The sequence below is a fragment of the Epinephelus moara genome, chromosome 16, assembly GCF_006386435.1.
Source record: "Epinephelus moara isolate mb chromosome 16, YSFRI_EMoa_1.0, whole genome shotgun sequence".
Classification (NCBI taxonomy): domain Eukaryota; kingdom Metazoa; phylum Chordata; class Actinopteri; order Perciformes; family Serranidae; genus Epinephelus; species Epinephelus moara.
This window is the reverse complement of record NC_065521.1, coordinates 29,243,192-29,269,895: the sequence shown is the minus strand read 5'-3', so window position 1 is coordinate 29,269,895 and position 26,704 is coordinate 29,243,192. Positions and strand designations below refer to the sequence as shown.

The window sequence follows — 26,704 nt, the reverse complement described above, 5'->3', positions numbered from 1 at the left end:
TTCTTCCCAACATCAGTTATTCACATCCACTGATGAATGTAAAGTGAGCTCCACGTTAGATATTCACCTACGACAAGTCAGTTGTTCTCTAAAAGATTAAAACAGTGCCCACAAACTTAGCAGCAGCCCTGAAGACTGTTTAGCCCTTTGTAGTGACCTACACAAATGATCAGTCAGCTGATCCGAGTCAAATCCACGTCCCATGGTGTGCGAGTAGGTATCTATGTTGATGATTCTCTTTCTAGGCTTCTTTAAAAGGCCAACATCTACAGACACTTAACTTTAGCAGAACCACAGATTTATGTTACATTAACTGTACATCTGGGCGAGCGACAGGATTTTGTTTTCTACTCCAATATTTGTTCTTCATTTGGCAATATGATCACTCTTGCAACATGGCTCAATACTTCGGAAAGTCATCTTAGTTGCTGGTATGATTTGCGATGAACAGACTCAATGGAAATATATCTATGATAAATATTCAAAGTATTTCGAAAGGCTTCATTTGATGAAAAACAGAACGATTGCACACCTCCCCTAAGGTCAATCAAGACTTCTGTGATTAGCTAACGTTGACCCAAGAACATCTCTTACAGAATCCTTAAGCTACATGCAAACGGTATCAAAAGATCCCTTCTTTATGTTATTTAATATGACAAAGACAAAAAAAAAAAAATTTAAAGGGAAGGAATGAACAGAAGCATGAGATCAGACATCATTCCCTGTAACCAAGTGTGTGTTCAGGTAATATCTGTAAGCAAAACAAAACTCCTTCCAGGCAAAACATGGTTACTATTACAGACATCAACCCCTGTAAGAACATAGTGTATATATTGGTCTACAATGTGCGAGTTGCTGCATAACTCTGTTAATATGCATGGTTCAATACGCTCCGTCTTACACACCCTGTGTTGTAGTTAATCCATAGTCGTCTGTATTTCTGAATCACTCTGAACTCCGTCCTTAGTTGTCACAGATCAAGCTATGTATTTAGTACATGCAGCTGGCAAAACCGTGTTAATGTTTAACCTACAGGCTGGTAAGACATGAAACAATGTCAATGACAACAAAACTCAAAGTACTCGATAAGACATATGAATGAGCTTAAGGCATTTAGAGGTTATTCCTGACAGAACGTGAAGGCTTGTGTTGCCTCGACGCTCGGTCAAAATAACCCAGACTTTTACATAATATGAAATGTGATTTAAAATTAGCCCTTGGTGACTATCAACAATATACAGCATCTTACATGGAGAATCGGAGCCTAATCACTAAAGGTACCATCTAAATTTATGACGGTTTACATGTTAGCAGAGTTTACTTACCCACGACAACCCCGGCCCTTTAAAGTATATCTATAAATGAGTTTAATGAAATGTCCACAGCAAATGGCAGTGGCTTGCTTGAGGAAACGCCAGCTAACCTCATGCACCAAATCACTCCAAATCAAGGGCCTTAAAGAGGGCTGTCAGGGTCTTAAAAAAGTAACTTTACACATTGGCGAAAACTGCGCTGTACAAGCAGGTAGACACAACATGAATCCCTGTGACAATGTAGTGCAATCGCCATGTAATAAATAGCAACTATAACTATATTGCAACTATCAATGGTGGACATAGATTTTGTATTTTACTTTTTATTTGATCTAACTTGCATATCGCTTTCTTTTTTTCTTGCTTCTGACTGTTGTAATGTGTCAAGTCTTTTCTTATCTTAAATGTGATTAACTTTGTATCAGAAAGGCATCTGTTCATCTCTGTGAGCCCACAGTCTTAGGGGGTGTTGTACTGAACTGCAACATATTATAAGTGGTTTCTGTCTTTTGTCGATGGTGAAAAACAGAGACAACTAATGACTCGTTCACACTACATGACTTTATCCCTGATTTTCGGCTCACTGACAGGTTTTTGGAGCTCTCCAACAAAAGCCCCAGATCATAAGCAAATCAGCGTTGGCTCGGCGCTCACTGTATGCGTGAACCGTTGATGCGCCGCAGATGCTTACCAGATATCTAGCACCCTAAATATCTCAACCTGTCAGGGATTTTGCCACTTTTTGACTTCGATAGTTTGAGTAAGCATCCCACCAACCCCAGGTTGTGGGTCGACCCATGACACTCATTGGGGATTTCTCCTAGTGAAATATCTTGTAGTGTGTGACCCCCATATAATGTGAAAAGCATAACGACTTCAAGACTGCTGATTACAGGACAGCAAGTTATGTAGTGTGAACAGTACGGTGCTCTGAGAATTTTGAAAGTCATGTAGTGTGAATTTAGCTTTACTTTGCAGTGCAATCCAGTACTCTACCACAACTTCCAGGGTCAGTAATTGCCATGAAACTATCAGCACCTTTCTGACTGTTTCAAACATCCTTTACAATTTGAGCTTCACAACAGTACCATTGTATTGAATTGCTTTATAATCCACAGGTGTTCATGTTTTTGTGTCCACATCCTGCGCATACAGACACTGTAAACAGCTACCAGACAGAAAACCTTGTTCTGTCGTTCAGATGACAAAGCCCGGGATTATCTCGTTAAATAATTAACCTCTGCTAACCTTTAAAAGTGACTAAATCAGATCATTGTAAGAGGAGATGTTTTCTATTCAGCTAAAACACCAGTCGGGCTAGTTTGAAACCACAATGTCAAACTAGGTGTACAAGCTGAAGCCATTTGAGGTAGACAGAAACCGTGTCAGAGTATACACTTTCATACTGTCTAAGATCGATCGATAGGCTCACACACTGTCAGAGAACCGTTATCACTTGATTTGTGGCCCAGCGTGAGACTTCCTGTGACGCCACCTGAGACTGACAGGGAATGACTGATCTGGTAAGGGTGCACTACAACATCATGGACCATGGCGGCTTAAGGAGTGTAATGAAAGGGAACGAGGAGGAGGGGGGGCGGGGGGGGGGGGGGGGGGGGGGGGGGACTTGGAACTGACACAACTCAACAGGCTATTTACCAGAAAGAAGTTAACGCCACACATCTTCAATGTCTCAAGTCAACAGCAGCATTGAAACCTCAGTCACATAACCAGAAACAATTGAGGGTTAATTTACAAGGCATAATCTTTTAAATAGAATATATGGCATCTGACCATTGTCTCAATATGTCTCTTTGAGATATATCCCACCCCGCACCCACAAACATAACTTTATACCCCAAAAATCCCAATGCCAGACCTCATGCCCATTTAACAGTCTCACATTGTTCTAGAGAATAGAGATTAAAAATATATACTATTGACTTATTGACTTCCAGTGTATGTTTTCTCTGTTTTTCCCTACTATTTTTCAAGTTTAAAAAGATCTCCTGTGTCACAATGCAAGCTCAGAGGTCTTCTCTAGACACACACGCGCGCACACACCCACACTCTCTCTCTCTCACACACACACATATATACTGTATATATATATATATATATATTTATATATATTAGAGGAATTTTTAGCTGAGAAGTTAGGTAAAGTATATATGTTCATTTGGACGGAATTCATTCAAAATGAGAAGGAATTAAACTCCCTTTTCTCCAGTTTCCCTTTTGAGGAGGACAAAATTTGAGGAATTGGGGAAGCGCTACAACATCACATGACTACTCAAGAGCAGGTAGCAAGGTAAAAGGAAGAAGAAATAGATAAAGGCCTGAACTTGTACAAGGCAGAGAGATGGGCAGACGATATGGCTCTCTGTGGCATGTGCATTCCAGGGCCCTACTGACAGTAAGAGAAAATGTACAAAGTTCAAGAGAGGGTTAGAGAGCAAAAGACCATCAGATAAAGGGGAAGATAGTGAATGAGCTGTTTAAACGGGAACAGAGCTAAAGCAATAGTGCAAGACTATGCAGCGGGTTGAGGGAAAGGACTAGAAGGGAGAAACAAATATTCTGTCTGCCTGATTCATCGGTACACCAGGTGAGATATGGTGCCGGATTTGAAGTTAAGCTGATGGTTGGGCACAAAGCTGTGCTGGGGATTCTTTCGCGTGCAAATATCCTTTGCATACAAGCCCATGCACGAGTCACATGACACCTTAGAGCAGTTCACACAGGTGTGTGATGCCCCTGGCTTGTTGCAAAACCCGCATCGCGATCCACCCATGCTTAGTCGCTCACTGCTGCCTCCCTTTGGCGTTGTCAAGGCAACAGATTTGCTTGCAAACAGCTTAGTGGACATGAGGGGTTTCTCCACCATCTGGGGATGAGGGTGGGGGTGAGAGTGTGAGTGGGTCAGTGTCAGGGGGTGCGGATGGAGATGGGAGTGGGAGTGAGTATTTGAGTAGACAGAGAGCTTTTCCTTGACAGGAATGTATCCATCGAGGGGTCGTGGTGATTTGGGGTGGTAGTCTTGGAGGCCACAGCAAGGGGAGGGGTCCACATCGTGACAGGCAGCACAGAGGATCATGTCACACCTCTGGCAGGAGGCCATAGAGGAGCAGCCCAGCCCACAGCCCTGACACTTCACACTACCATGAGCTTTTAGCAGCCATGCATCCCTTGCATCCCGAGGCTCTCTGGATGGAGGTCGAGAGGGGGTCTGCCTTCCTCCCGTCCCAACACCCCTCTCTGTGTACAAGTCAATCTCATCCAAAGAGGACAGGTGGTAGGATGTGTAAGCATCAGCAGGGGGAGGTGACTGAATTGGGAAGAAATCTGCAACAGGGCTGTAGGAAGGTGGAGCTGCCACAGAGAAGAGAGATGCTGAGGTGCTGGGCCTGATGATCTCGTCCTTCATATCCTCTTCCGCATCCACAAACAAAGGCTCCTTCCGCAGACTCAATGAGGCCTTCAAGACAGGCTTAGTAACCGCTGCGTGCCAGTGACCAGCCCCATCTGTAACATCCACAGACTTAGACGGTCGGCTTCCTCGCCTCAGGTGGTGGGCATGAGGCCTCTCTATATCCACCGGCCGCACAGACAGCCGAGCCATATCCGCCCCAAGGCTGTCGCGTCTGCGGAGTGCCTCGGCACAGCCAGCTGCATCATCTCTGCAACCTCTGCGGAGCTCCAGGGCCTCCAGCTCTGAGGCCGAACCACGGGCCAGAGCCACTACCTCTCCCAGAAGACGACACTCAGCCTGGGCCAGGAAGAGTTCAAACGCCAACTGCCGGAGATGATTTGTGCCTCCTGGGTGCTCCTGCAAATGGAACTGCGAGTCATGGTCACAGGCGTAGCCGATGGTGCGCATTAGAGTTCGGAGTTCAGCATCAGAAATGGCAGACTGCAGATGGTACACATATGGGCCAGTGAAGGTCTAGAAGAGAAATGGGTTAATTAGCATTAGTGTCAGTCAATTGAAATTGTCTTGCATAAGAAAGCTAATATCTACATGCTTTCCTCTGATAGCTTGTAGGTCAAAGTATAGGTTGATTTAACTACTGAGTTTACCAACATTACAGATGCAACACTTTTAACAGCATTAGCAAATATTACCTCATGTACAGATGTTTGAAAGTAGAGTTTGAATACAGGACAAGCAATGTAGAGAGAGTAGCCGGTTCAGATCCAGTATTTTCAATTTTGGTTTACACATAAAAACTATGTGGTGTAAAAAATATTATATAAATACAAAAAAAGGTTAAAATAAACTGCATGGTGTTATAATTGGACAATAAATACTCAAACTAAACAATAAATAAGTTAATGAGTCAGTTGCTGATGTTGGGTAGACTTATGTTACTGTATCCTTTATAACAGTCAGGTATCAGATACTGGTCAACTTTGTAGACAAAGAACTGACATTACATTTACACTGTATTGCCTTTACTGTACATATATATATATATAATTGCTCAAAGATCCCTGCAGTTGTGACGAGTGGCACACCTACAACAATAGAGGCACTAAGATGTGACAAAAGCTTGTTTCCACATCTATGTCATAAAAGATATTAATGTATACTGTCTGTACAAACTAGCATGGAAAACATTTGGTGGACTCTGTGGTGGATCTTTGAAGTGATAATTCACAGTAGGATAACCTATCTCTTTCTGCCTGTGCATGAGACACTTGTTTTTATTCAAATCTAAAAGCTGCACTCCAAACTTCAACAAATTAAATCAAAGAAACAAAAATAATATTTCCTCTGAAAGTGGCTGTGTAGTTAAGGTATTCACTTGAATAATCATTTTGAAACTGCTTATACAGAGATTGGGGATTCTATAGTGAATAAACACTCTGGAAAAAACTGATATTGGAGGCTGATGGCTTATTCTGTCAAGATGAACATTTGGGTTTCGGCTGTAAACACAGCTATAAGTTAGAATAACATGACCACCCTGAGAATATGCTAAACTCACCTTTATACATCTGAACTCCTTCTTCCAGGGGAAGAGCAGGAGGTTGGTGCAGATGGTTTCCAGTGTGTGGAAGGCTCTCTCCAAGCTCTTGATGTTGCCCCCTCTCTGGCAGCGGAGAGAATTCTCCACCACTTCATAGAAGCGCACCATCCGGAAACGCTGTCCTGGATCTGGCTGGTAGGCTCCTAGCAGAGCTGTGGCTGTGGAGAGTAGGGCCTCACTGTCCTTGTGTCTCCCTCTGTCCCCCTCTGGTGCAGTTCCAATCCCTGTGTGTTCCCCTCCATCCTCCAGACGCCTCTCCAGTGCCGTCACATACCTTCGAAACAGGTCCTCTTTTAACTTGGCATCCATTATCGGCAGCAGACTATCAGTCGGCTGTTATACTTTTCTGAGAGAGCCTCACCCCTTTTAGCATATTCTGCACCAGGATGCCACATTCAAGCACCATTTTTGGTCACCATAATTCACTGTACACGCTGGCACACACTCAACGTGAATAATGTTTTGGAGAGGTGGAAGAGGAATGAGATTTTGCATCCAATCAGCAGCACATCCTTTTAAACAAGAGATGCAGTTGTCTGGTGCTTTCAGTTGGCATAGCTAGGCGGCAGCCTGTAGGGATGCCTTCTCACGGGCATCTCTGGTATTGGCTCAAAGCCTGACTTGTTTCAAGACAAACAGGCCTATGTCGTGCAAGATGAGGTCAGAAGGAGCTTTTGCTTCACGCTCTGTCACTGCAGAGATGTATCTTTTCCACTCATTGGTTTCAGCATGTGCAGAGTTCAAGGTCACTTATCATGAAGACATGTTCATGATCGTGTAATTCTTCTGAGCCGTCTCCGAGCTGTAATGACACAGGAAAGCTTTATGAAAATGGAGATCTCTCATCCTGACACACACAAATAAAGAAGGAAACTTGGGTCACATATCTACAGTGTTAGTTCAGTCCACACGAATGTACATTTGTAATGATCATCAAGAAGAGTATTTTTAAAATATAATGGTTCAGACAAGAGAAGGGGAGAATAAGCATCACTATTTTGAGAAACAGTGTCTGTGCTATGAAGTGGGCTACTCTGTGTCGGTTGTATAGCAAATAGGTTGGACTGACAGATCATTATCACGATGTACGTAAACAAGTGAAAGACTACAGGAAATACAGTGTGCAGAACCAGGACGTGGACTCACTTTTAACAGACATATTCCTTTTGTCTTGCGCGCCTGTTTGCGCCAGTGAATGTGTGAGCCAGCGGTACAACATGCGTATAAACCATGTTAGCCTGCATTTAGCTTCAGCTCGCTCACATTACGGACGCTATATAAGACATGCGGACGTGCTAATGTGGATATTTGTAAGACTAAAATCTGCCGTGAAACTTACAGCACAGCACTTGAGTGGTTCTGTTCCTCGTTCCCAAGCAAGCTGGCCGACTATTCCAGTTACCTCACACACACACCAACCTTAGCGAGCACCCGTTTAGCGAGCTAGCAAGCAGCATGCCTTAGCTAACAACATCACCATTACTATTGCGCATCACCTGTAACAGAATCGCTCCGTCACGACCAATGCTGATAATAAGACATACGCCCCGAGGACAGCATATACGTCAATTCTCCGTGAATCTCAAACCCTCAAACCCCGCTGCTGTCACTGGCATGGGCCCCCAACTGAGTCCAGGCTAAGCAGTGAACGCCCATTTCAGCGCAGCTGGTTAGCTAACAATTGCTCTAGCTAGCAGGGCGGTCCATCGCTAGATAGAAATCTTTGGCATATTAGAGATCATTTCTGAACATATACCGTCATTGTGACACGACTCTAGTGCGGCCAGGTCTAATTCTGCTTCAGCTAAGAGACCACGCCGTTTTCTTAACACCACCGCCAACACATCTTACCTTTAACAAGTGCTAGCCGTGGCTAGCTACGCCTCCTCAGCTGTTGGAAATTCCCATCATCGCAACGCGCATGCGCTCGGTTCTGACAGTTCATCAGCATCAGGGGCCCACGTGCTGTTTGAGAGGAGCCGGAGGAGGAGGAGAAGAGGATGAGGAGGAGGAGAAGAGGATGAGGAGGAGGGGATGCAGAGCCCACCGACTACATCACCGTCAGTGTTCAATGTGTGTGAGTTATCAATGTACAGTGTTTTTAGGGCGATATATGTGCTCACGCGCGCAGTCTGTCGTCCATTCAGCGGCACGTGTATGCGCAGATTAATTAATTTTCTTTAGCTACAATTTCTACAGGTTAATATAAATCCAACGACAATAACGTCCAGTAAATAATAGAATAGAGAAACTATTTTTGCAATAAGCAGTAATTGGAAGTAACTAGTTACATGTAATTAAAAAAAAAAAAATGTAATTGTTACCAGTTACAGTTACTGACAAAAATATGCAATTAAATTACAGTTACTAAGCAAATGTATGTGATTACAAAGGGGTTACATCTGAATATTTTTAGTGAAACGTTTACATGTAGAATAACATGACAGCCCTGAGAATAAACTAAACTCACCTTAATACTGAACTCTACTACTCTACTTCTACTGTAGAATAAAACATTCATTTTCTAGCGTTATTGCCCAGTATAAACATGTGTTAAGGAAGTAATCAAAAAGTAATCAAATACAATAAGTTGAATTACTTTAATGGCGTAATTAAAATAGTTACATTACATAATGCATTTTTAACTGGGTAACGATTACATTTCAACAGTAACCTTCCCAACACTGGTAACAAGTGACGCCTTTTTGTTTTTGACATCATGTTTACCTTTCTTTGAATGCATTTATACTCCAAGTCCATACAATATTTTCACTAAAAAATAGTTTAATTTAAATCCTACTATTCTGAGAATCCATAAAGTTGACGTCATAAGCAATAGAGTCAAACATTTTCCTGTTCCAGCTTTTCCGGTGTGAGGATTTGCTGATTTCATGAGTTATATGATATTTCAAGATATCATTTTATGGTGTTTTTTTTGTTTTTTACTTTTTACATCTACATTTAGCATTTTGAGGATTAATTGAAAAACAACAACAACAGATAAATCAATTTAAAAAAAAGAAGTAATTGCAGCCCTAATTAACTTGTCTTCTCCTCAGTTAAATGGTTGTCCACAGTTTTAATACAGTATCTTAAAAATGTTATCACGTGTTAAGGAAGTCATCAAAAAGTAATCAAGTGCAATAGGTTACATTACTTTAATGAAGTAATTAAGATAGTTACATTACATATTACATTTTTAAAAGGGTAACAATTAAATTTCAAAAGTAACCTTCCCAACACTGGTAAAACGTAACGCCTTTTTGATTTTGACATTATGTGTACCTTTCTTTGAATGCATTTATGCAAGTCCATACACAATATTTTTAATAAACAATAGTTAAATATAAATCGTACTATTTTGTTATTTTATTTAAGCAATAAATCAAACATTTTCCAGTTTTTCCAATGTAATGATTTGCTGAGTTTATGTGTTGTATAACATTGGGTTTGGACAAGACACGATATGTCACGATATAATTTTGAGGTATTTTTTTACTTTTACATGCACAAAAGCATTTTGTGGACTAATCGAGAAAAAAAACATTAAATTGCAAATTTAAATTAAATCGTTTGTCCTCAGTTTTAATACAATAACTTGGAGATGTTATCATGTGTTGTGCTCTGAGATAACTCCGCCCTCGCAGGAGCTGATGACGTCATTACGAGGACGGTTGGTGGGGGACTGACTCAGTGAAGAAAAGAAATGGCGATGCTCGGAGGGCTTAGTGCAGCACAGCAGAAGAAAAACGTCTCTGACGGGAGCGGCGACGTGTCAGAATTCGTTTGTCCAGTTTGTCTCGAGATTTTCGAGAGTCCCGTCACAACACAATGCGGCCATACGTGAGTATTATGCCCTATTTTTCGACCGTTCACCCCCCAACCCACGTCTGCCACCAGCGATGCAACGGTTCGGGGTGAAAATAATGAGGGGAAAGGCTTGTTTTTAGCCATGTCGTGCCACCAGAGTCCTAAAACATCGACCACGCGTGTGCCTGCTGTTGTTTTGACCGTGTAATTCTTTGTTGCTTACTTGGATATTCGGCAAAACCATTGCCAGCTTGGTAAATCAGTTTCAGTTTTGTTTACATCAAAGAGGCGGCCTCACCTGGGAGTTGTAGTTTACAGATCCATTGCTTGGACCCATATAACCACTTTAAAGGACTACAAGTCCCTGCGCCCTCTTGAGGTGGGGACTTTCCATCGGATTTACAGGAAGATCTAGTTCGGAGCTTTACAGGGATCTTCCGGCAAATGACAGCATCTGGTTTTTTGATAGTTTATTTTGGTGGCAGCCTATAAATAGTATGAACATGTGTAAACAGCTTCTCCTTCTACATACCAGAGGCCAAATAACGATTGATTAGAGTTTCAGTCTCTTGTTTCCCGTACCTTTACATTTCCTCACCCATCTCTTTCAGGTTCTGCCAGAGTTGTTTGCAGGAGTGTTTGCGTCCACAGAAGCCTGTTTGTGCTGTATGTAGGGCCGGGCTGGGCCACTGGACTAAAGCTGCCGAGCTTGAGGCCGTCATCCAATCATCTGTGGCTGCTTGCAAAGGATGTGGAATGCAGGTATGTTTTATTACAGTTTAAAAGCTAACATAAGGCATGCAAGGGTTTAGACCCGAGGCCTGTACGACGAAGCCAGTTCAACTTACCCAGCATATCTTCTCGTTATCTGGCTTGATCAACCCTAACATTAGCTGTGTGGTTAACAAGTACTACAAAGCTGGTTATCAACTAGTTCAGTCAACTCTGTTTTCCTATCCAGCCACAAGCGCGTTCGTGTGAAAGAGGCGGGGGTTTTAATTATGAGCAACATCATCAGAACCACGAAGTAAGCTTCTTGATATCATATGAGATGAAACAGTACTGAAAGTATCTAGCACTCTGAGACAGTAAAATGTCAGTGGCGTGGGATGTAAACAACAGTCTGTAATTTTAAAATGGAAAATCTAGAAACATTAAAAACACTATCCAGAAATTCACCGTCATCTGAGACTTACATTATGTGCAGGTATCACTGAGCTATGGGCCTATGTGACATTAGTATAGAGTATTTTTTTACTGTTTAGTTGGCTGATGAAGAAACTACTCTGAATATGTCACATAAAATACTTTAAAGTGATGCTAGACTGCTACTGAAGTAAAAGATGAAAAAGTAGTTAATGACTGACGACGTCTATCTGACTGAAATGTGGCATTTACAATAACCGGAGCCGATTAACAGTGTGTGGATTATTTTACTAACAAAATATTATCTGTTTTATCCTAGTTCTCATCATGTAGGTGTCTCGTGTTATTCTGAGCTGCAGTGATGGAATCAGAGTGTAAAAGTAGCAGCACTGTCACTGCTGACTAAAATAAACTTTGCATAATTTCAAATAGTGCTAAAACCATGTGTTCTTGTGTGTAAACAATCTCACTGTTCGTTGAAAGCTCTGTTTTAAAACCAGTGGAAACAGAGCCCTGAAACAATGAAGTGATTCTACTGACCTTTAACAGCATATAGGCTCCTCTTCTTTAGCTGTCGCTCCGGACTTTCGTTCATGGATACTCTTTTCGTCAGTGCTCTGATTGGTCAGAGGTCAGGATGTTGACAGCCTGTGATCTGATACTCTGAAGTTAACCTGCTCCGGAGCTCCTCAAGTTGCCACGGAACCAGCTTTTTAGTACTGAAAACCAGAAATAACCCTGAAGTTACCTCGCTAACTTCAATGCCTGCTTCGTAGTACAGGCCTCAAGGGTGTCAAACATATGGCCAGAACAGGGGCCGGAACTAGCCCGCCAAAGGGTCCAATCCAGCCCTCTAGATGACTTTGCATACCTAATGTTGATGTACATGTGAAGGCTGAGAAGTTTCAGGAGCTGTTTAAACAGTGAGCAGATACTTCATGTAAAATGCTGCCCCAGAGGCTTTCCCACCCTGACCAGAATTCAGCTCTCTGAAATAACAATACATCCTTTCTATGGTCATATTTAAAGATATTGAACAAAATATTGTCAACCAGCAGCTTCAGTACAAGAGTCTGGATCAGACGTCTGTCTTAGAAGGATATTAGTGGAACCCTGCTGCTGAGGCTCTGACAAAACTTCAGATTGTAAATGGTTTGTAAGGCAGGTGATGACTTAAACTGCTTCTTCAATAGCTTCCACTTTAGTTGCATGTAATGAAAGTGAGTAGTGGTCGGACTGAATGTGGAAAAGCTGAGACATACTGATGAATTTGCACAAAATTTATCTTTCTTCTGTGTTTGGTAAATGGATGAACGTTTTCAGAGTGACAGAAAAATTTGAAGGGGTTGATATTTATAGGTTATCATGCTGTGAGCATGTGGGCCGGCCCACTTGAGATCAAATTGAGCTGTATGTGGCCCTTGAACAAAAATAAGTTTGACACCTCTGGTTCAGACAGATCACTACAGTATCATATCATAACTACATGCACAAACTTAATCTGACACTGAGTCTAGACTTCAGACTTTATGTTGAGACTACAGCAGAATTGAAATTTTAAATTTTTCAGAACAGTTATATAATTGTGGTTGTGCACTAGCATTTACTGATGTGTGTTATCTCACTATTCAGGTTGGCCTTTCTCAGATGAGAAGCCACACAGCTGCCTGCTCAAAATACCAGGAATACATCGAGGAGGGAGTGAGGACCACTGCCCAGAGCCAGCCTGCCATCATCAGGTGAGATAGAGGGCAATAGTGTCCGAAATCACACACTCATTCATTGTTACTCACTAGTGATGTGTGGGTCAGGGTTTTTAAAACCCTCACCAACTCAGCCCGTTTTGGGAGCCAATCTGCTTTGCTCTTACACCAAACATATGCATTAATGAAAGACCCAAACCTGACCCACAAACTGGAGCTGAAAGTGTCTGGTAAATGACCATTGCCAATAACAGCCTATTTGCTGTTGGATTTATTGTGTCATTTCCTGTGAATATCACAATAAAAACATAGGAAGATAGTAAGTACTTACCTGTCTTTGGAGTGGTATTGTCTTAAGTATGAGCTTGAGCGCACAGCTGACACCCTATGTGGTTTGTTTACATGAGAGCACAGCTGATAGGTACAGCGCCTTGTGTATTTGATCTAACAGAAGTCCATATTTAACACATTCAGAGTGGACAGAGAGGTGCTTGGTTGCTGTAAGAACATGGTATTAAGCCTACATATTCTCAGAGGGAAATATTTTTACCAGACATTATGACCGGAGAGATTTAAATGTTGGATTTCAACAGATTTTCCTGATGAAAAACAGTATACTGGAAAGCCTGGGCGCAGCAGCAGTGATGTTAAAGCTGCTTCCTGTCTGAGAAAGACAGAGAGAGAGAAAGAGCAGGTGGAAGGTGGACTATTACACAGTGTTTCTGTAAGTTATTAATGACGTACTCAGAAATCTGCTTTGTCACTTAATGAGCTGCCCGCGCAAAACCCACAAGTTTTTTCTCACAACCCTACCCAAATCACTGAACCTGCAGATTAGTTCGACCCATGCGTCACTGTTACCGACTTAATAAAGAAGATAATAAAGACATATAAATAGTTAACACTGTAGTGAGCAGTAAAGAGAGATTTCATGCCATCACTGACAGCCACAGTGTTCTATAACTGTAGCACATCTATAAAAAAAAAATGCAATGAAGCATTGTGTTGTAAGACTGAAAACTTTAAAGGAAAATTCTTGTATTTTACATCATAGGTCTTAACTGTCTTAATTTTATCTGAACTAAACAAACATGTAAAAGCAACACTTAAAATGTTTCTCCATTTTTCACAGGTTTAAGTTTAAGCTCTAAGACTTTTTATGAACTCAATAGAAATCTGTCTCTCAAATTTTGGTTGCTAATTTGTTAAAATATGTGTTAATTTTGCACTTATTATTTTATTTTTAGTTTACAATCCATCCACTTGACAGGCGTGGCATATCAAAATGCTGATTAAACAGCATCATTACTACACAGTTAGCAGCATGGTGGTGGATTGTTAGCAATGTCGCCTCACAGCAAGAGGGTTCCTGGTTTGAACCCAGGGTGGGGGAGCCCTTCTGTGCGGGGTTTGCGTGTTCTCCCTGTGTCAGCGTGGGTTTTCTACGGGTTCTCCAGCTTCCTCCCACAGTCCAAAGCAGGTTAATTGGTGACTCTAAATTTGCCGTAGGTGTGAATGTGAGTGTGAATGGTTGTCTGTCTCTATGTGTCTGGTGACCTGTCCAGGGTGTACCCTGCCTCTCGCCCAGTGTCAGCTGGAACCCTGCGAGCGGTTACAGAAAATGAATGAACGAATTACTGCACAGGTGTGCCCTGGGATGTTCACAATGAAAGGCTACTTTAAAATGTGCAGCACAACACAGTGCCACAGATGTCCCAAGTTTTGAGGGAGCGTGTCATTGGCATGCTGTGTGCAGGAATGTCCGCCAGAGTTGCTGTCCATGAACTGAATGTTCATTTCATAACCATTAAGTTGTTTCCAGCGTTGTGTCTGTGAATTTGGCAGTACATCCAACCAGCCTCACAACTGCACAAGTAGGTTACGATGACAAACTGTTGTCAATTCAAGACCCTGGTCTATCTGGTGAGGATGACGAGCATGCAGACGAGCTTTCTTGAGACAGTTTCTGACGATTTATGCAGAAATTCCTATTATTGCATCAGCTATACAGGTTGCTGGTCTCACATGATCTTGCAGGTGAACACGCTTGATGTGGAGCTCCTGAGCTGGTGTGGATACATGTGGTCTGTGGTTGGGAGAACGGTTGGATTTACTGCCAAATTAACAGAAATCACTTTGGAGACAGTTTATGGCAATTAAATGAGTATCCAGTTCAACAGCTCTGGTGGACCTTCCTGCAGTCAGCATGCCAATGGCACGCTTTCTCAAAACCTGCCACACCTGTGGCATCGTGTTGTGTGATCAATCTGCCCATTTTAGAGTGGCCTTTTATTGTGACCATCCCAAGGTGCACCTGTGTAGTAATGATGCTGTTGAATCAGCAACTTGATTTACCAAACCTGTCAGGTGGATGGATTATCTGGCTTATTGATTACATGAAAAAAAGTGTTGGATCTTCAACTTAAACCTGTAAAAAACATTGGAGCAAAAATAAAAGTGTTGTGTTTACATTTAGTGTAGAATCTGTATAGGACAGCATAATGTTGTTTTCACCACCATCACTGTAGAGATTTTCACATTAGAGCTCCACTGGAAATACCTTACCTGTACCTTAAACTGGTTTAACAACAACTTTGTGTGCTCCATTTAAATCATCTGCATAGCTTGTGATTAGGTTTGTCTGGCCAGTTGTCTTAGCATATCACACATCCCTTTGTACACACACTTGCATGTACAGTGATGAGGAATGAATTCTTCATTTGTCTACAGTAGTTATCAAACAAAAGCCAGAGTCTGTATCATATTTAGTCACTGTTTGCTATAAATTCACCACTTATAAGCAGAAGGTACAAGATAAAGAGGCTACCACCAAGCAGCTGCTTCTATTTCTCTCAGGCTCACCCTGGGTCTGGGTCTGCAGCTGCCTGTACCTGGGAGCAGCGTGAATGTGAGGGGCTTTCATTCTGCAGCTAAATCTGAGGATCAAAACTTCCCAAAGTAAAGAAAAAGAAAACACTACTTCTCAACTTGAAGAATCTTAGTCAACTTAGGGGGTCTCCTACTGCTGATTCGAATTTTTGACTTTCAGGGGGCAGCCGTAGTAATGTTACAATTTGGTGGTGACTAATTTGTGCTTTTTTTGGGATAATCACAAACAAGAAATGTTTGATAAACAGTTATCTGTGGATATGTTGACTAATCAGGTAGTGGCCAGGTAGAACAGCTGGTTTAATAAAGAAAATGGCAGCCTTAAAAACCAGAAAAAGACAACTATTACTTTAGCTGCAATCTTCTCTCATATCACGTCAGTGTTGATAGCAAAGAAAAACAAATCTCTGTGTTTAAACACCAAGGCAGTAGTATAAAGTATTTTATTATGTCTCCACTCTGGTGAAAGCCGTGGCTAGAGGCATGATTTTTTTGGGTTGTCCGTCGGTCGTACATCTTTAAATACGTCCCATTCTTGTGGATGTAATATCTTAAATTTGTCCATTTTGACTCAAGGATGAACTGATTTTGCAGGTCAAAGGTCAAGGCCACTGTGACCTTGAGTTCGTCTCATTCTCATGAACGCGATATTTTAAGAACACCGTTTCAGAATTTCTTAAAATTTGGCACAAACATCCACTGGGACTCAACGATGAAGTGATTAAAATTTGGTGGTCACAGATCAAAGGTCAATGCCCCTGTGACCTTGTGTCCGTCTCATTCTTGTGAATGTGATATCTCAAGAACGCCTTGAGGAAATTTCCTCAAAGGCCCAGTCCCAATTCCTATTTTAACCCTCAATCTTAATTCTCAAACTCAACCCTCAATCTCACTAGCCCTTAAACTTAAAAGTGTTAAGGGCTATCTTGTGACTTTAAAATGGGAGACCCCTCAAAGGCAAATACGTCTTAAGACTGTCGGGGGCAGCAATTTGCCAAAACTCCGTCCACGCTGTCAATTCAAAGAAGAAGAAATATACATCATCAGTAGTCGTCAATAAAAAGACGCGACGGTTTGTTTTTTTCTTTCATTTTTTTTTCGATTTTCTTTATTTCAATTTTTGTACAAAACAAGCAGTGACAGACATGAACAGAACAAATATGCCAGGGTTAAGAGAAAAGAAAGAGAAATAAAATAAACAAATAAATAAATAAAAAAGTTAAGCAGCTCAAACCATTAAATTGTTTACATATTTTCAGAGTCTTTATAGCTTTGGAGTTTGTGGAGTGCTGAATGGTTTCTAAGTATTGCTGCATTTCATTCACAAAAATTTTGAACAAGGGTTTTCTGTTACAAAATTTTCTCTTCTGAATATGGAATTTCACTAAGATAATAAATAGATTAATGATATAGAATTGTTTTTGTTTTGAAATGCTGACATCATAAAATCCAAACAGCACATCTTTGTACAGTAGTGAAAATAGAACATACATGTTGCAACGAATATACTCGACAAAATCTTTCCAAAAAGTGACAGTATAGGGGCAGCTCCAAAACAAATGTACAGTTACCAAACAACAATCTGCTGCCATCTGCAGCTGTGCTGATTTCATATTGAAACAGAATGCTTGATCATTAGGGGAACAGTTGCCGTTGTGACTGAGAATTATGTTATGAATATGAACAGTTCACAAGTTACAAATTACTCACTCCCATAGTTTTTTGGAGCCTGCTTGCTTTTTGTAAACTGAAATGAATCAGGGCTCGTCTTTTGTCTGGTTTCCCTGAAATGGAACAGAGATAACAGCATTACTGTCTTTTATTTTTATTTTTTTTGGGCTACCTGTCAGATATTCGTTAAGTTATTAGTTTAGTTTCATGCAGTATTGCAAGTATTATCACAATAAATACTGTAGTCAACATCCAGCAGAACTGGTGAGGCTGTTTACACAGTCACACAAGTGTTATCTGGTGACTTTCATCCACGTTAACGTTTCACTCTTTGGGTTATAAATTGATATTCAACTAAATAACCTGTACCACAACAACCGACGTAACTTATTCAGCGGAAAGTCACCAGATAATACGATCAGTAACGTTAACCTGCAGCTGTAACTTTACCAGCTGCAGACTCTACGGCTACAGGAGATGACACCGTCCGGTCATCTTACAAAAATGTCAATGCAAACATTTCACAACGTATATCAAAACAACTTAACAACTACATTATCACTGAGAAAAATGACTTTTTGTAACTGAATGACAGCATACTCGGTTATCAGAGAACCGGGGTTACGTGCAGGGGCAAGCGCCCGCGCCGGCTTCGTTAGCTAGCCAAAAGAATATGTGTGTTACGCTACAAAGAGGTCTATAGTCCATAAAATGACGTTAAACTAAGATAATGCAATGGTTATCATAATTTTAAAACAACTATTAACGAGGAAAATACTCACATTGATAACTCTGCTTCTTTACGGTTGTCGCCGACATCTTGCATTGACTGAATCGTCTGTACTTGGCCGGGTTCAGCTGGGCTCGGCGGATGATACGCAAAGGATTCTGGGATAGCACTCACTACCAAGGGTGGTCCTGAAAAATCTTAAAAGTGAGGGACATACAGCCCTTATTCTTGACCCTCAACTCAACACTCTGAGAATCGGGACAGCACTAGCACTTCGCGGGAGTGCGGATTTTTGAGACTGAGGGTTAAGATAGGAATTGGGATTGGGCCAAATTTGGCACAAATGTCCACTTGGACTCTCCAATAAACTGATTTGAATTTGGTGGTCGAACATCAAAGGTCAAGGTCACTGTGACCTCACAAAACATGTTTTTAGCCAAAACTCAAGAATTCATGTGGTAATTAACAACAAAATTTGACAGAAATGTCTAATAGGATACAATGATGTCATTATTTATCCAAAAGGTCAAAGGTCAACTTCACTGTGACATCATAATGTTCTGCAAAAATACCTTGGTCAGATACTGAATTGGCGACACAACTTGACTGGTGTGTCGAGGCATACAACAGCGCGGTGGTAATTCTGCCTGTTTCTGTTTCTTTCACAGTCCAGTACCAAATCGCTTCACCTTTACCTGCCCATACTGCAACTGCCAGAACCTCGATCAGGACGGCCTGGTTGAACATTGTACTTCTCAGCATGCTCGTGACGCACGACAAGTGGTAGGACATCCACACTAGACTGTGACTTCAAGAGTCATTATTTTTTAAATATAAGGTTTTGCACATTGTTTGGATTTGGCTAGGTTTCATTTGTTTTTTTGATGATTTAGACTTCCACTATGTATCTTCCCAGGTTTGCCCCATCTGTGCCTCAATGCCTTGGGGAGACCCAAACTACAGGAGTGCTGACTTTTTCCAGCACCTGAAGATCAGACACACATTCTCCTATGATACCTTTGTTGTAAGCTGAAGCCCTAAACACTATTTTGAGTTTCTTTTTCCTGTGATGTCAATGATCCGTTAACTTACTTGTTCTGTTTTCTTCTCCTGTCACGTCCACATCTTCACAGGATTACTCCACAGACGAGCACACAATGATCCAGGAGGCTCTACAGCGCTCCCTTTTGGACAACTGAAGTGTGAAGAACAATCCACCAGAGGACGAATCCAGTGAAGTGAGGGGGAGATGGTGATGTGAAGTCTTCAGAAGACAGAACAACACACTGTAACATCATTCATCTATCATGAGGATGGTGGTACTGTATTACTGTGGGTAATCAGTTTCACAGGGACATTGGTATTGTTACTATGGATCTATAGGTTAATTATTCAGAAAATAAATCACGCAATATGGTTAAAAAAAGCATATTGTACTGTCTGATTTAGGAGTGATAACGTGTTTCTGGTGTGATAAACTCTTTATCTTCCCCCCAGTTGAGTGTGTAGACCTGATAGTTTGTTGAATATTTACTATGTTTGTTCAAGCTGTTTGTTCATTGATGACATGGTGTCATATAGCCAAAAACTTCCAAAGTTGTAATTAAATTTCCCTGTCGTCAATACTTGATGTTATAAGAGGGTTCGACCACTAGGTGGCTAACTATTGCCAGCAAATGACAGACTTCACTCAGTGGGGTGGTCAAGTAATGTTAACAATAATATATAATAATCTACTCAAGAGTGACTCTGCATGTTTACTCTCAAAAGAGGAGGGGGAGGGGGGTTGTTTTTGAGTTTATTAGCAGAAGGAAGCTCTGTCTTTTTTTATGCTGTTTCTGGGTGTTTGTGCGAGAGAGAGTGTGTTCATCCTGTTTTCAGAGATCTACTGGAAAGAATAAATAATATGAGGGTTAAACAAAGCCAGAGGTTGGCGGTTTGCTTTATTGTAATGTTTCTCCCTTATGTCTTTGTGCCTGCTGGTAGATCTTGTTTCTGACTTCCAAAACTCTTAGGGCTAATCAAAAGATGCAAGTAGGAGACCATCAGTGTGTCATAATCAGTCAGTTCTGTGATTATCATTCATGGTGAGATTTTTTTGTTCTGTTTTGCATGTGTATGGCCATAAGGGGGCAGTAGAGTTCCACCGTTCTGTGGCTCTCTGTGACAGCCACTGGCCCTCACCAGCCTCGTGGCTCCGTCGCAAGACATAATTCAACACAGATTTCATTCTATAAATGTGCTTTACTCAATGTGTTGTTCTCCAGCTTAGTTTTTTTATATGCAGCATAAAAAATGTCACTGATCTTTAGAGGTTTTAGTGGGGTTATGTTATAGTTTAAACTGAGTGACCATAACTTTGCTTTTTGACAGTTCGTGACATTATTTAAGATTTTTAAATGTGACTTACTGTAGTGTGTTTTTCATACCCCAGTGTCTTGGATGCTTCATCATACACAAAAAGAAAAAAATCCAGTTTGTTTTGCTGGCGTTCATACTTCTTAACATCACTGCCAACAGTTCTGGGGGGAAAAAATCCACAGTTATTATTTGCTGACAGCATGTGAAGTAACAAGACATTTCAGTTTGACTATGCTTGATGTTTTTCATTTTTAAGTCTTAAAATGTGCATTGTCTGTTATTGTTTTCCAATGACTTGTAATTGTCACGAATCAAACATATATACAGTGGTGCAAGTCCTCACACACAGTTGCATTTGTCTTCTACCAACAGGTAAATAAAACTCAATACACCCAGATCAAGTAGCTCTAGAGCAGAACCTTAATGCCTTTTTCACGTAGTCTTTGGTGCCACTTAGCCCTATAGATGTTCGTTTCTCCTCTCCAGTAAAATGTGTAATAATTTTGTATGTGTTTCTCATGTACAATGACCTTTTTTTTCCTTTCTCAATATATCTCTCATTCTCTTTTGTCAGCCCTACTGTTAGGGGGTGCTAAATCCTGATAAATTAAAGCTCTTTAATTATTTAAACCCTGGCCCCAGAAATCAGCCGCTGTGATTTATACCTGTGTGTATGAGACGTGTGGGGGGAAGAAACAACACTCGCTGCTTTGATGGATGACCACAGTGCATGTGTGTGTGCATGTGTGTGAGAGGGAGCAGTTAAAAGGGAGGTAATGTGCAGGGTGCATCAATCGAAACCCTGGATTTGCTCAGTTGTCACAATGAGGCACGGAGCTAAAGGTGCGTTTGTGAAGTAAGAAATGAAATAAGACAACCTTTCTACAAACCTTTGTTCATGTGTTAAGAGATCAGGGCTGTGCCGTATCACACCAACAATGATAATGCAATGTGTTTTTGCATGTGTTTGTATCCGTGCTGAGTTTATGATGAAACTCAGGCCCTTTGGTGTACATTGTCCACAGGGAGAGAAAACCCTCTCATCTCCTCTCTTTCCTTTGTGTGCGTCTTGTATGTGTAATTACTGTAGCTAAATGATATTACAGTTTCTCACCTAGCTCTACGGAGAATCTCACCCACCAAACTTCTTGATGTAGTCCCCCCTTTCTTCTCTTTTCTTCCCTTTATTTCCCCCCACGATCAGGTTTTTCGCTCCTGGCAGATAGAGGAGAGACGTTAGCTGTGAGAGAACTAACGAGATACTCGAGTGCTCCTGGGCAGGAAGGAAGTCGAGCCGAAAAACATGGCAGGGAGAAGTCTTTCTTGTCTGTTTGGTGGCGGAGCTAAAAAGGGAGAGGGGGGCCAAGGTGGGGAATAGGAAAAGGAAGAAAGAGAGGAAAAAGGGAAGAGAAGTGAACACATTGAATAAAAATTTCATAAAGTTCAGCGTGTGGTTTCTTTGATGCGAGCAATAGATAGTGTGTGCAGTCTGCAGGCTCTGTGGAGGCAGCAATTAATGCTACATGTGCCCACAGGCGTACTGTGAGAGGCGCGGGGACAGTGGCTTGTTTTAGAAGTGTGTCGCACCATCACTCTACCCTAGACACCCTTCCAACAGCCTTTTGTTTTCTTTCATTGCATTGTAAACCTTTTCCACCTACTGTAAGTCTCTTAGAATTCAGCATCTCTGAGCTCATAGGTATACACCCCTCAGACGGTAGCTGTCTAAACTGGTTATCACCGAGACATCTGAACAGTTGCAAGTGAATGCACCGTGAGTTCAGCCAATATTTCAGCAATATTGTTGAAATTGCACACTTTTGAGTCATGAGTCACAAGGGAGAAGTCTGTCTGCTTGATTTTTGGCAGCAGTTTGAAAGGATTTCGCTTTGAACGCGGTTCAAAAAGATGGTTTTCTTCCTGGTTTCGGCTCTTTCACACCCATTGCACATTGCATTCTGCCTAAATGTTTGGAAGAAGTCGTAGTGGCAGGACTGACTCACACTCATCACCTGTTAGTGGGAGAATATCTAACGTAAAAGAGAGTGAAATCTGTGATATTAGAAACAGTGTGATACACAGAAAGGGTGACGAGAGATAGGAACTCCTCAAATGCCTGGAAAGTTGTCTCTCTTGGTCTCTCTCTCTCCAGTTTTGCTGAGGCAGGTATCTGTGATGAGGTGTGGGGCGTGTTGAGGGGAGCGCTGGGAGTTTGTTCACCGTAAAATTCCTCAAAGTCAGGAGAAACAGGAAGAGCGGGAATCCTGCCACCCGGGCGCTGCGGCTCGGGCAGGTCGGTCCTCTCAAATGTTTGAACAGAAAGTGCCAGTGGGCTTCCCCGACATCAATACTGGTTCTACACCAACTCCTCTTCCGCTTTTAAACTCTTAACAACCGACCCCCTACCTCAGCTAGACACACACACACACACACACACACACACACTTCTTATGTTGCCTAAGAGCAATGAGACTTAACTTTGATTTAATAATGCCTGCAACCAGCTTGGCCCTGTATCAGCTGAAGTGAAACTTGCACATGTTGTGTGCATCTATTTTTGTGCCCTCTAAAACCCACCACGTTCTGCCAGAGGTACTCAGAACTGCAAGGATATCACAGTTTATTGTTGCCTCTGTCTCTAAAAGCATATTTTGTATGTTGTTACAGTAAATCACACACAATATATTGGAGGGAAATCACTGTTTGAAGCTGCTCTATGTGACTCCCTGAATCACCGCAGAATAATGTGGTATAAAAACCCTCCTCAGACCAGTTTTTAGGAGCTCCTCTAAAAGCTTGGAAAGTTCTCAAAATCACTGTTTCTGCAGAAATATTCTCCTGGAAGTGAAAATGAATATGAAACACATCGGTGTAACTACCAGGAGAATTGCTAATCATTGCTTCCTCACTTATTTATTTATTTGAAATCCGCACAGCCACTGTACTAATATTTGAAAGTTAAGCCCTCTAAGGTGTAAACGGAGGAGAGGGAGGGGGGGAGACGTCCCTGGTGTACGTGTGTGTGCTCATGCACTGTGTCACAATGGAGCAGCAGTCCAAGGGAGGCGCATGGATCTAAATTTGACTCCCCTTCTCTGTACCCCTGTGGACCAACTAAGGAGTGTGTGTGGAAGAGAGCACGGCCCAAGGCTATTATTCTCCCATTAATTTTTCCATTTGAAATCAAACCTCAGCGGGCGTGCATGAGGGAATCAGAGGAGGGGGAGAGGACTAGAGTGGGGATAACCTTATCAGGGTGGGGGGGACAAATGTTGGTTGTAGCAGCGTTGATGTCCAATAGGGGAGGCAATTTCACTTTCAAAGGAATCCTTATTATTTCTCTTTCCTTTAGTCTTCCTGGTCCAGCATACCCTGGGGGAAAGTGTCTAACATTAAAACATTTTTTGATTGTTTTATAGCTACAGTTTAAAGAAAAGTCATACATGATCTGCTTTGACTGGTTGGAGAGGTTGTATCCCCCCGTCTAGCTCTCACTGACACAGCACACTTGTATCTGTATAGTCCCGTTAATGCTCTTATGTTACCCGTCTACTCCACTTTCCACTGCAAAAACTTTCAGCACATACAGAACCGTCTTACATCTTCATATTCCTCAGCACACGTACAATACAGACGACCTGTTAACCTCCATCCCTCCACCATACCTACCCACACAAACACACACCTCCTCTACCTCACACTTCCTCCTCGAGTCTCCTTCAATTCCAATCACTACTCTCCACCCTGTTTTCCCCCCGTCTTTCTTTCAAAAAGCGCCGGTGCTTGCTAATCTGTCAATCAGATGTTGTCCTGTTGTGGCGATGATGGGGGGTCCGTGACGGTGGGCCGTACACACCTCCAGCAGCTCAGAGTGGCTCGATGATTAACCAGGCAGGTATAGTGAGTTAAAGTGCTGACAGCAGAAACACACTGACAGCTGATTTGGAAGACAATGGTCCCGCTCCCTCTACTTAACTTGTCACGGCAGTCAAAGCACCTTCTCCATTAACTTCTGACACATCTGGAAAGATGGAGGGAAACGTTTACTGCAATGCTCCCACAGATATTTGGACATGTTCACATAAGCACAAATACCCATAAACATCAAAACAGATCTATTTGGGAAGATTGCAGAACAAAAGTTATCATGTTATTAATGAGTCAGTCGTTATAAAGAGGGCTGAGCGAAATGGTCTATAAATAATACTGTGACACCTTTAGGATATATCACGATACACGATATATATCGCAATATTTTGAAATCTTCTTTAAACTACTGTAGACTACCATAATACCAAACCACTACATATACTACAGTTACAATAAAGTTAAATAAAGTAGCTACCATTATATAATAAAGTTAAAGTACTGTTATAATAATGTAAAATAAAATAGCTGACTGGTGTAATAAATTAAATAAAGTACTGTTAAAATAAAGTTAAATAAAGTGCGGTTATAATTAAGTTAAATACAGAACAGTTTTAATGAAGTTAAACAAAGTAGCTGGTGGTTAAGTTAAATAAAGTACTAAATAAAGTAATAAAATGAATAAAGTAGCCAACAGTTATAATAAAGTTAAACAAAGTATTGATATAACAAAGTTGAATAAAGAACAGTTAAAATAAAGTTAAATAAAGCAGCTAACTGTTAAAAAAAAAGTAGAATAAAATATTGTTATAATAAAGTTAAATGAAGTAGCTGCCGGTTATAATATAATTAAATAAAGTACTCTTATTATTAAAATACAGTGCTGTTATAATAAAGTTAAATAAAGTAGCTACTGTTACATGGTAAAGTTAAATAAAGTACTATTATAATAAATTTAAATAAAGTACAAATAAAGTAGCCGACAGTTATAATAAAGTTAAATAAAGTACAATTATAATAAAGTTAAATAAAGTAGCTACTGTTACATGATCAAGTTAAATAAAGTACTATAATGAAGTAAAATACAGTGCTGGTATAATAAAGTTAAATAAAGTACTGTTATAATAAAGTTAAATAAAGTACTGTTATAATAAAGTTAAATAAATCAAAGCAGAACCACTGGTGCTTTCATTCTGAAGCAGCCAGCTCGTCTTGGGTTTGTTGGTGAGTGTTTTTTTTTTTTTTACGCCGAAGCAAGTCTCGTGTCAGTGGCATTAAAAATTACATGACAATTTATACTCGATGTTCAAGATATAAACCCACATGGATCAAGCTGCAATACATTGAGAAAAATCGATATATTGCCCAAATATAAAGTGTATAAAGTGCATTACAAAAATACAGCACAAACAGTAAGAATGGAACTGATTTGAGAAAGCTTGTTCTTATTCACTTTAAAGCTCTGATGGACTTCGAATGAAAGTGTAACGGCACTATTAAAGTACTGTGTTAATGTGGTTGTGATATTGAATGGCTTATGGGAAACATCATGAGATGTTTCCAGAAGTGGAGGCTGCACAGCTCCACGTCAGAGCTACAGTGGCACAAAACCCAACATCGCCTTGTCTCTCAGATTAATAGTCCAACGCTTCCCAATTATTAACCGCCCCTGCAGTGTAGCATTCATATTCAAAGACATTTACCTCCCTCCACTTCCTGTGCTTTGTGTCTTCTGTCTTTACAGGAGGGAATGGACGACGCAGGCAGATCTGTCAATCAAGCAGCAGCCCCCCAACCACAAGTGGCTGCTCCATAGACACTCGTCCATACACCTCCATCAGCTCCGGTCCCTCCTCAGCTCAATGAGTAACTAACCTGCAGGTATTGAATCAAACTGCTGACAAGCACGTGGAGGGGAACGGAGGGGTGGGGAGACGGGGGCTGTGTAGGTGGATGGATGGAGAGATAGAAAGGGAAGGGGAGGATGGAAATGACAATAGCATCATTTTATAGCCCACCTTGGTGACGTAACCTTTAACTTTGCAAAGAAAGATGGGTTTCTTTCCTGTCCGTCCAGCCTTTTCCTTTATTTCCCTCCGTCTCACTCTCTAAGTGGCATCCTTTGATGGGCTGTCCCTCTCTCTCATCTTGTCTTCTTAGACAGATGAGTGCTGTCAGCGC

General features: G+C 41.3%; 2 protein-coding genes across 5 annotated transcripts; one reads left to right on the top strand and one right to left on the bottom strand.

Moving 5' to 3' along the window:
- Nucleotides 1–1,698: 1,698 nt before the first annotated feature.
- spata2 (spermatogenesis associated 2) lies at nt 1,699–8,385 on the bottom strand. 4 transcript variants are annotated; one of them, XM_050065588.1, is made up of 3 exons: nt 8,198–8,385; nt 6,305–7,148; nt 1,699–5,259 (listed from the first exon to the last, which is right to left on the bottom strand). In XM_050065588.1, the coding sequence occupies exons 2-3, from the start codon at nt 6,653–6,655 to the stop codon at nt 3,907–3,909; spliced, it is 1,704 nt and encodes a 567-aa protein (XP_049921545.1). In that variant the 5' UTR covers nt 6,656–7,148; nt 8,198–8,385; the 3' UTR covers nt 1,699–3,906. The 4 variants fall into 4 exon arrangements, with proteins under 4 accessions (XP_049921545.1, XP_049921548.1, XP_049921546.1 ...); XM_050065591.1 differs by lacking the exon at nt 8,198–8,385 and adding an exon at nt 7,843–8,182; XM_050065589.1 differs by lacking the exon at nt 8,198–8,385 and adding an exon at nt 7,686–7,828.
- Nucleotides 8,386–10,005: 1,620 nt separating this feature from the next.
- Nucleotides 10,006–21,291, top strand: rnf114 (ring finger protein 114). The gene is made up of 6 exons (XM_050065304.1): nt 10,006–10,189; nt 10,768–10,918; nt 12,935–13,041; nt 18,964–19,078; nt 19,212–19,319; nt 19,429–21,291. Exons 1-6 carry the CDS (start codon nt 10,053–10,055, stop codon nt 19,492–19,494), a joined length of 684 nt encoding a protein of 227 aa, XP_049921261.1. The 5' UTR covers nt 10,006–10,052; the 3' UTR covers nt 19,495–21,291.
- Nucleotides 21,292–26,704: the final 5,413 nt, after the last annotated feature.

Coding starts and splice junctions, on each gene's coding strand:
- spata2 (XM_050065588.1), bottom strand. CDS start 6,655: ATGGATGCCAAGTTAAAAGAGGACCTGTTTCGAAGGTATGTGACGGCA. Junction 5,260..6,304: donor AGGAGTTCAGATGTATAAAG/GTGAGTTTAGCA, acceptor TTTCTCTTCTAG/ACCTTCACTGGCCCATATGT.
- rnf114 (XM_050065304.1), top strand. CDS start 10,053: ATGGCGATGCTCGGAGGGCTTAGTGCAGCACAGCAGAAGAAAAACGTC. Junction 13,042..18,963: donor AGCCAGCCTGCCATCATCAG/GTGAGATAGAGG, acceptor TTTCTTTCACAG/TCCAGTACCAAATCGCTTCA. Junction 19,079..19,211: donor CTCGTGACGCACGACAAGTG/GTAGGACATCCA, acceptor GTATCTTCCCAG/GTTTGCCCCATCTGTGCCTC.